We start from the raw sequence: 8,849 nt of genomic DNA on the forward strand, positions 1-8,849 counted from the left end.
TTTGTAATGCAAACCTCTCTACTTATAAAACCCTGCATCTTGTATAAAGAGATCAAGAAGTTCCACACAAAAAAATATGGTGGCTACTTTCTGGGACACACGCATGCATGGAGCAGCAAAAATAAATCCTGTCAGGATCTCCTTTCATGTACTGAAAATGTAGCTTTTTGGTAGGATTCGGACATACAGACACGCATAGAGCTCTCATGAATCCTCTCTTTGAAAAGTAGGCTAAAAAGCTTTCTGAATTTGAAGTGTTTTATTCTTTTAAAGATTGCCTATCTTTCTCCATTTTTAAACTCTCCCCCCACCTTAATCACAATAATCAGCTCAGGCAACCACATTGCCTCACTGGTCAAGGGCTGGAGGTGAAAATCTCCAAGCCTAAGCACCTCTGTTGCTCCTACCCACAAGCAGGGTCATTGCTGTAACTGCTGTTGCCTTCTCTCCCACCACAAGGTATGACTACATGACCGCCGCCACTACAATAGAAAGTTATTTTTGTACCTTTATTGAATTTTTTATTTTTATTTACCTCTGATAAGCCAGGGCATTTTCCAGTGCCAGTGCCCCAAGCTGTCAGATCAACACAATCTCATATACACATTTCCAAGAGTCTCCATTTTAAATTCTGACTTTATTTCAGTCATGAACTTAATAAGTTACACAATCATTTTTTCCCTTTTCGAAAATTTTCTTCATAAAATATATAGTTTATATTTTTTCAAAGAAAAATGTAAAAAGATCGTTTTGCTCTACGTTTTCCCCTCCCCATTCAAAGCAGTGCTGAATCGTTTGTCCGTTGGATTGTGCTGGTGGAGTTACTCAGGAACTGCTACAACAGTCCAACCTGATTACATTTCTCCATCCCTTAAAAGATTTCACTCTTTTGCTTAATGTTGAAAAGCACTCAGTGCTAAGCTAAAAAATGTTTAAAAGCTGTGACGGGAATTCCAAGGCTTCCAATAGTGCTGTCAATGTATGCTCAGAGATTCAACCACAAAGATGCTAGGGTCTCTCACATTACTGGGGATGCTCTCCTTTATCACTTCCTATAAAAGGACTGTGAAAATAAAATCCAAATGCTGTGTTCTGACATTGGTATTTACTTAACCTTTTATTGTATTTATTTATTACAAACACCCACATGTGCCCATTCTAGGATGCACTGTTCTAAACCACAACTGCCTTCCTGCTGCGATACAGTAGAACCTGTAGCCCAAGGACAGACGAGAGATCAGAGACATTCATGTTTTCCCCCCACTATAGGAGGTGGAAGGCAAAGTGGGGAGCAGCAGCTATCACTATCTTGAAAACAAAATGTCCTTGAAACACAGGATGCGCAGTAAAATTCCACCAATAGTGACCTTCCACCTCACATTCTTTTCATTGAAGAGTGATGGACAGCGGCAATAAACAGCAAGGATTCTACAAACATTCATTTACTAATACTGGGAAGAGCACTGGTTTTTGAAAAACTAGAAATGGGAGAAATATTTAGTGTGAATATGGTCCAAATGTAGTCCATTTCACTTCCACTAAAAGTGGAAACAAGTGCAAAAAATGTTAAAATCTCAGAACATCTGAAGCCACAATTTCACTGGGCTTTCACTGCACCTTTTCGCAGTGCCACTGTACATCACTAACAGTGCCACGTTATGCACAACCACCAACTAATGGTTTTAGCAATCTTTGCCAACATGGTTCTTTTTAATGTCAGCCTTGAATCTGATAAAAAATAAAGGATTAAAAAAATAACCACCAACTCAAACCAAACACTGATAAAAAGGACTCCACCGGAAGCAGTATAAGGAACCATCCAAAATCCAGGTCAGTCTTCCAAGGGGAATATTTAAAGAGACAACATTCACATGTACACTGAAATTTTGTATGTCTGAACCTCCTCACATTCAAGAGAAATATTTTACTTAGGCATTAATATGAGACTGACAGTGAACAACATTGACATGCCAATGGAAGGGCATTCCCATAGAAAGCAAGGATGTGTTCTAGTGCCACCATGTCCCTGAGATAATAGGGACAAACTCCTTAGCTTAACTGTCAGGAAAGTTGCTAGCTTCCTGAAGCATACACTATCTCTCTGCTTCACCCTCCTACAGAAGTCACACTTGTAAACACAAACACAAATCAGGATGCATCCCCCTCAGCATACCTTGAAGAAGAGAAGGAATGGCTAACTAAATCACTGTTTCTCAGCAAGCATCAACCCAAAGATTTCCTTGGTCTACGCCAAAGACTAACATGTCATATTCCCTACAGATATTTTCTAGTTTAACTTACATCCAATGTTAGTTCTTCAGTATGTTCCTATACTCTTGGGTTGATATTTATCTAGGGTCTGACAAGTTAACCAAAGTATTCAGTTAGCTGAAAACTGAGTTTTAATGATTAAAGATTTAACCAAAATGCTGCCTACAAGTCTCAGACTCTAATGAATTTCACCCTTACAGTGGCCCTCCTGACCTAGAAAAATAAACCATCCTCTCAGAAGATTTCAATCAGATGAGTTCCTCATTATACTCCGTGTGTCTGTGCAAAAAAGTGACTAGTTAACTTCAAGCCTTCTCTAAAATGCTCTCATTGCCTTTGAAGCAATAGCATATAAAAATCAACTAAATTCATAACTTATCCAGGCATGTTCCTTCCCTGTAAGAAGAAAGCTGTATGTGGTAGAAATGCCAAAAACCTGACCAACTAAGATTTTTAAAGCACATAAAATCTCTTTTGTGCGGGGCATATGTACCTAGATAAGTATGAACTGGAAGGGGGGAAAAAAAACCCAAGATGACAACACATTTTAGAATTGTTTTCTGGTGAGGAAAGGGGAGGGGCAATAACCCATGTCTCATTTTCTCACCCTGCTCATCAACAACCACAAGCACCCTGACCTGAAGTAAATAATTTAAGAAGAGAGGCAATTTTCAAAGTCTGGAATGAAAAAGTCACATGCCCAGAGAAACACATATATACATAAATATTTATAAATTTTACACCCTCTCTCCCCGATTTGCACTGCCAGCATGCAAACCTCTTGCTCCAGCAGGTTTTATAATACTCCTGGCAGGGAACTGGAATGTTTCAAACACTGGGTTAGATGGCTGGACATCAGGACTTGGACACTTCCTGTTTTATGCTCTCAGCTCGGGCATGGCATTAATGTTATACCTGCAACACTAGGTCCATACAATCAAAAAGTTTAGCTTGTTACAGAAATATAATGGGGAAAAGTTATGTCTTGCGGTTTTGAGCTTGGCCAAGAAATTTTTGCCCTGCTCAAAAAAAAAAATGCTTTACACTACCATCCAAGCCCATGCCACACCCAACAAGAGGTTTGCATATACTGCAAACGTCACGTGTCCCAATTGGTATCTTTGAAAGCAATTTGAACAAGCCGTAGCTCGAGTTCAAAGGCATCCGGCCTATCTTGAGGGTTGGCTGCCAGCATTTCCTTGATCAACTGTTTCATGCGAGCATTCATAGACTTTTTCTTGACAGGAATTGGCAGCTCCATTTTAGGGTTTTCCAAGAGAGCCTCCCCTACAGGCACAATCTCAGTCCCTTGTTTTACATAGCTTCCCAATAGTTCTTTCTTTGTCTCTGTGTCCACAATTGTGATCCGTTCTAACATGGCCCAAATTATAATCCCTAGTGCGAAGATGTCTGCTTTGGCAGTGTAATGGCCTTCCCACACCTCTGGGGCCATGTAGAAATCTGTTCCACAGGCAGTGGACAAGAAGCATTTGTTCACATTCACAGGCTCTTCGGGGTTCAGCCCAGAGGTAGAACATACTTTACTCAACCCAAAATCAGCCACTTTCAGTGTAGGTTCCAAATTGCTGGCATCCATTCTCGTTTTAGAGATCAGAATGTTGTCTGGCTTCAGGTCTCTATGGATAATCTGATTCTTGTGCAGGAAAGCTAGGGCACTGCCTAGTTGCAGCATGAAGCTGGTGTTGGTCTTCCGGCTAGGCTTCCGAGACAGCAGGTACTCATTCATGTCCCCTCCATCACAGAAATCCATTACAAACCACAAGTAATATGCACTCCGGGGGTCGAAAACAATTTCCCCTTTTAATGAAGTCTCTACAAGCTTAAAAAAAAACAAAAAAAAACAGATGTCACATATCTTCCATATCAGAGCACAAATATAATTTAGTTATGAGGAACAGAAGCTATACAGTGAAGACAACGCTAATATCAAAAGTGATGTGTTTTAAATAAAGACTAAACAGGCAAAAACTCACATAATTGACTGTTTGAACTATCTTACCCCCATGTACAATGTACTATGCCAGGATAGCTAAATCTGAACATGTAATACCCTTTTCACTGCAAATATACAGTAAAACCAGGCTAATATCTTCTTGATGACAAACATTTCCTCTGCTGTTCTTTCCTTTTAGTACATGTCAGTGAAAGAAATGCTGTTTTGAAAAGTGAAGCAGGCCTACTGGGATGTGATGTAATGTAATGTCTCCACCCTCCATCAGTCTCAAGGTCACATCTTAAATAAGTGGGAGCATCCCAAACCACACCCCCCCCCCTTTACACTCCTACAACCTTGCCCTCCCCCTTTTCTTTTCCCTATTTATTTTAAATTACTTATATCCTTGTACCCTCCAAAATGCATTTTTCATCTGTTGGACATAGCTTTACCCAACTCCAGTTATAGCTGGTTCTTGTGCAGTCCCTTCAGGAGGAAGGGGCTACTGTGGTCATGTAGCAGAGGCCACCATTTACTTCTCCAGCTTTAAATAGAGAAGCAAATGCCATCCTGTTATAATGAACTACACTGGTTATTTTATTATATACAAACATTATCAGTTTCATATTATACAAATTGTAAATGACCATTTTATCAAGGGTGACCAAAGTACCTGTGTATGATCTTTACTATACTGCGTGTGTTTTTCATACATTCAGATACAACTGGGCAAACCCCTAACATTTAAAAAACAATCAATAAACCTCCCTATGATCCACGTGCAGAATAGGGTGGAATGTTTTCTTCCATTTTCAAACTATCGAATCCCACCTTGCACAGCTGTCATTCCATTTTACCCACTGGATTCACTTGCTCTAATCCAGGACTTAAAATAATGCACAGTACTTACATTTGAAAAATGCAGCATCACCAAATGCAGATCCTACCCATTCCAGATAAATAAAAATCTACTTCAGCAAGAAGGGTTGGCTATCTGCCAAGGGACGCTGTAGCTGCTCTCTGCAGACTAAGTATTATAAAAAGAACTCTAGACTGACAAGAGTAAAGGAATCAAAAGGGCATGGGATAAATAACATGGATCCCTAAAGGCTAGAGGTTGGAAATGAAGAAAATTGTGTGGCAAGGAGTGCAAATAATAATGAGGATATTATAAATTTTAAACTGGGTGCATTTGCTCCTTTAATCTATTTAAAGGGAATGTTTGGTTGTTTTTATGTTTTTGTAATTTTATGTATGTTTGTATTTTTTTATGATTATGTACGTTCTTATTGTAAACCACCTAGAAATGGTGATAGGTGGTTAAGACATTTTTTAAATAAATAAAAGGATGCAGGCAGTAACCTGCACGGAGCAACAGTTAATACCCTTAACAGAAAGCATGGGGATTACCACCCTTAATCAATTAGCCTTGATGCTTTTGATACAACAGTAATATTGCTCTCTGCTTTGACCACAGGGCAAAAAGGGGACTTGGATTTAGACAACAGCCCACACTGGGCTCTGACTTATGTTCCAGAGTACTGATATATAAACATTAGGGAAAAAGCACAGGAATCTTTCCACAGCCAAGCCCAAAAGCAAAGCATGTTCAAGCAGCAATGTCAATTATCAAGAAGGCTGCCCACCCTGTACAAATGCTGCTAGTATTTTTATATAGGTTTGACAGTTGCTTTGTTTTGATTGTAAATATTGCTACCCTTAGCATAAGGCTTGGGGGTAACTGGCACAAAGTGGCAGTTACTACTATAAGATAAGATACTTGCTAGGCAGACCGGATGGACCATTTAATATTTTTCTATCATCATTACAATGTTATTATGAACCACTACAACTATCCTGCTACAACTAATTAGGATGTAATTCTGCAGTAATTACAAGGCACCTTCTCTTTGGACAGGTCCTACAGGAAGCTTCCTTTCCGTTCTCCCCACTACAGATCCCAAAACGGGACTCTTCTTTACCCTCCAATTTTCAGGCTGTATAAGACTACCTCTTCAGATTGCAGATCCAACTAGAAACACACAATATGCCTCTCAATGAAGTGAAAGGACCTCCCGCAAGAGACTTTAGAAATGTCTCCAAAGGGATTCATACTTTACCACCTAGCCTTGAATAATATGTTATAGACAGCACTCCAGCTCCCTGCCAGCACAGTGATTGTTAATTCCACTTTTGACCACAACTAGCGTCTGCATTATGGTCTCTTCTCTCTGCAGAGAAGCAGTCATACCAGTGTTGCTGCAAACCTTTGATCCTGAAATGCAACAATTCTCACATCTGGTTTGGCCTTTTCTTTTACTTGCTACAAGTATATTTAAGGAATGTACAGCATTTAAAAATATAAGGAAATACTAGTGTGAACTTTCAGGGCGACATCTCTGCTCAGATTTGTGTACCTGCAGATAAAGGGAGGAACTGGAACCGTGGGACATCCTCTGCACCATGCCATCCTTCTGCAAGATGCACTCCTCCAGATGGATCACATTTGGATGCTGACTCTGAATGCTGCTGAGTGCCCAGAACTCGCGTAATGCCAGCTCCACATTCTCTGGAGCATGGCACCGGATCTTTTTTACTGCCACCCGCGCAGAAGTCTTCCTAATGATTGCTTCATATACCACGCCGTAACTACCACGACCAACCTCCCGAATTAGGTCGTACTTTGGCTGACTACTCACCATCTTCAATGTCCAAGTCTCTGAAAAAATAGCACACAAACTCAGGAATGTTGTCAGACACCCAGCATCTCTCATTAGGTCATTTATTTTCAGTCTCTTTGACACACCTTTGCACTGTGGAACTATTAGAGAAACTATCCCAGAAATTAGAAGTGTTTAAGAAATGTGTTTCTAGACAGTATGTTGATAACTGGGGCAAGAAGAGGGGTGGGCAGGGTAGAAAGCAGGTATACGATTTTAACTTTATTATTTATGAATGTTTTCTGATGTAAATTTTGATAAGCAGTCTAAAAATGTTTTAAATAAATAACACTGCAGAACAGTGTAAGTGCACACACTATTAGTTTTATCCAACTTGCTCCAATATGCATACGAGTTTTGTAGCTATGGCCTGTATAAACCCCAAATCGCTAATTAATTTGCTTTAAAGAGAAAACCGTTACCAAAACAATACACCGCAAGAACAACCGAATGCTGCATCTCATTACTACGACAGCAAACTAGGTCGTAGGAGTATCGGTGTGTATTTCAATACTTGAATGTCAAAGGGTACAGTTAAGTCGTTCAATTAATTGGAAGTAGGGTCCAACAGCTACCGACTTTAAGCGCGACAATTCACTCAGTACACGATCACAATAACAAAGGAACTATCCGGACTGGAACAAAGTAGCACCGCTGGCATGAAGGCCTACTTTCCTCTGCCCCCGAAATAAAACTTCATCGGGATTATTTTCGAGTGAGGTGAAGCGATCTACAGCGTGCAGGTGAGTCAATGTGACAGCCAGGGAGGGCCTGGGCTAGGAGAGGGGGCAGGACAATGAGCAGCGCAAGGGAGGACAGGCAGCTACAAGGCAGACAACGTGAAGAAGTTACAAAACGCGGTGGCCGCACGTAGAGCTGCCCGAGAAGCCCCCGTTATGTATCAATATAACGAAGAAGAGATGGGGGCAGGCGGGGAGCGAGAGAATGTCCTCCTCCTGCCCCGGAATTTATCCGGCCATAGGGGAGGGTTGACACTATCCGGGAAATGCCGTCTGCCACCCCATCCTGCTGGCCGTTTGTTGTTTATTGGCGGCTGCGTATGACAGCAGGGCCACAGGCCTCGGCCGCGCTAGGCCCCAGACAGAGAGGCGGGCGGGCAGGCCTGGGGCCTAGGCTTCCTTCGGCCAGCGGGGTCCACAGGCCCGGCCGCCCCGCCCCCTTCTCTCGCTCTCTCTCTCTCGGCGCTCACTGTCTCCGCTGGACGATGCCAGGTTAGGTAGGAAGAGTGGGTTGAGGTGGGGCGGCTCGGTACCTCAGCACCGCGGGCTTCTTCCTTCCTTTTCTCTCTCTTTCGATTTTCTCGCCGCCATTATCCGCCGGCTCGCGCCCTGCCTCCCTCCCTCCCCTCGGCGCGCGCCTCTCTCACGCTCTCCCCGCCGGTCTCGCGGACACTCCTCCTCCCTCCCCCTCGCTCGCTCCTCTGCGGGAAACGACTTCCGGCATGCGCGCGGGAAATTAAAGGGTGTTTTTTTTAATTATTTATATATTGTCCACTTTTTTCTCCTCCCTCTCTTGCGCTTGTTAGTTCGGTCGTGCGCAGCGGTGCGTGCCTCTGTTTACAACTGCGGTGACATGTCATTCCATCTCCCTCCTCTGCCCTTTCCCCTCCCCCTCATAACTCCAAGCGCTTTCCAGCCAGGGCGCGTGCCAAAATCCCCAGCCATAGCAAAAAGAAAAGGTTTAAATTCGGTGCACGCGCTGGGAATGGCTCACTCGCATCTATCCAGTTAATGGGGGGAGTTACTGTGATAGGTGGAAGGAAGAAAGCGTAAGGAAAAGCTTTGCACGTTCTATTCATTAAAGAAGACTAAAATTTTCTTAAATAGTTAATAATGTTAAACGTGAAGCGTGGTTGGCTTGATGAACTCGCTGCGCAACAAAAT

General features: G+C 42.3%; 1 protein-coding gene across 4 annotated transcripts; it reads right to left on the reverse strand.

Moving 5' to 3' along the window:
- Positions 1-618: 618 nt before the first annotated feature.
- On the reverse strand, positions 619-8,579 carry PDIK1L (PDLIM1 interacting kinase 1 like). 4 transcript variants are annotated; one of them, XM_029619987.1, is made up of 3 exons: positions 8,156-8,579; positions 6,643-6,944; positions 619-4,111 (listed from the first exon to the last, which is right to left on the reverse strand). In XM_029619987.1, exons 2-3 carry the CDS (start codon positions 6,925-6,927, stop codon positions 3,371-3,373), a joined length of 1,026 nt encoding a protein of 341 aa, XP_029475847.1. In that variant the 5' UTR covers positions 6,928-6,944; positions 8,156-8,579; the 3' UTR covers positions 619-3,370. The 4 variants fall into 4 exon arrangements, with proteins under 4 accessions (XP_029475847.1, XP_029475845.1, XP_029475844.1 ...); XM_029619985.1 differs by having other exon boundaries at positions 7,032-8,579; XM_029619984.1 differs by having other exon boundaries at positions 8,219-8,577.
- Positions 8,580-8,849: the final 270 nt, after the last annotated feature.

This window comes from Rhinatrema bivittatum, chromosome 11 (genome assembly GCF_901001135.1).
Source record: "Rhinatrema bivittatum chromosome 11, aRhiBiv1.1, whole genome shotgun sequence".
Taxonomy (NCBI): Eukaryota; Metazoa; Chordata; class Amphibia; order Gymnophiona; family Rhinatrematidae; genus Rhinatrema; species Rhinatrema bivittatum.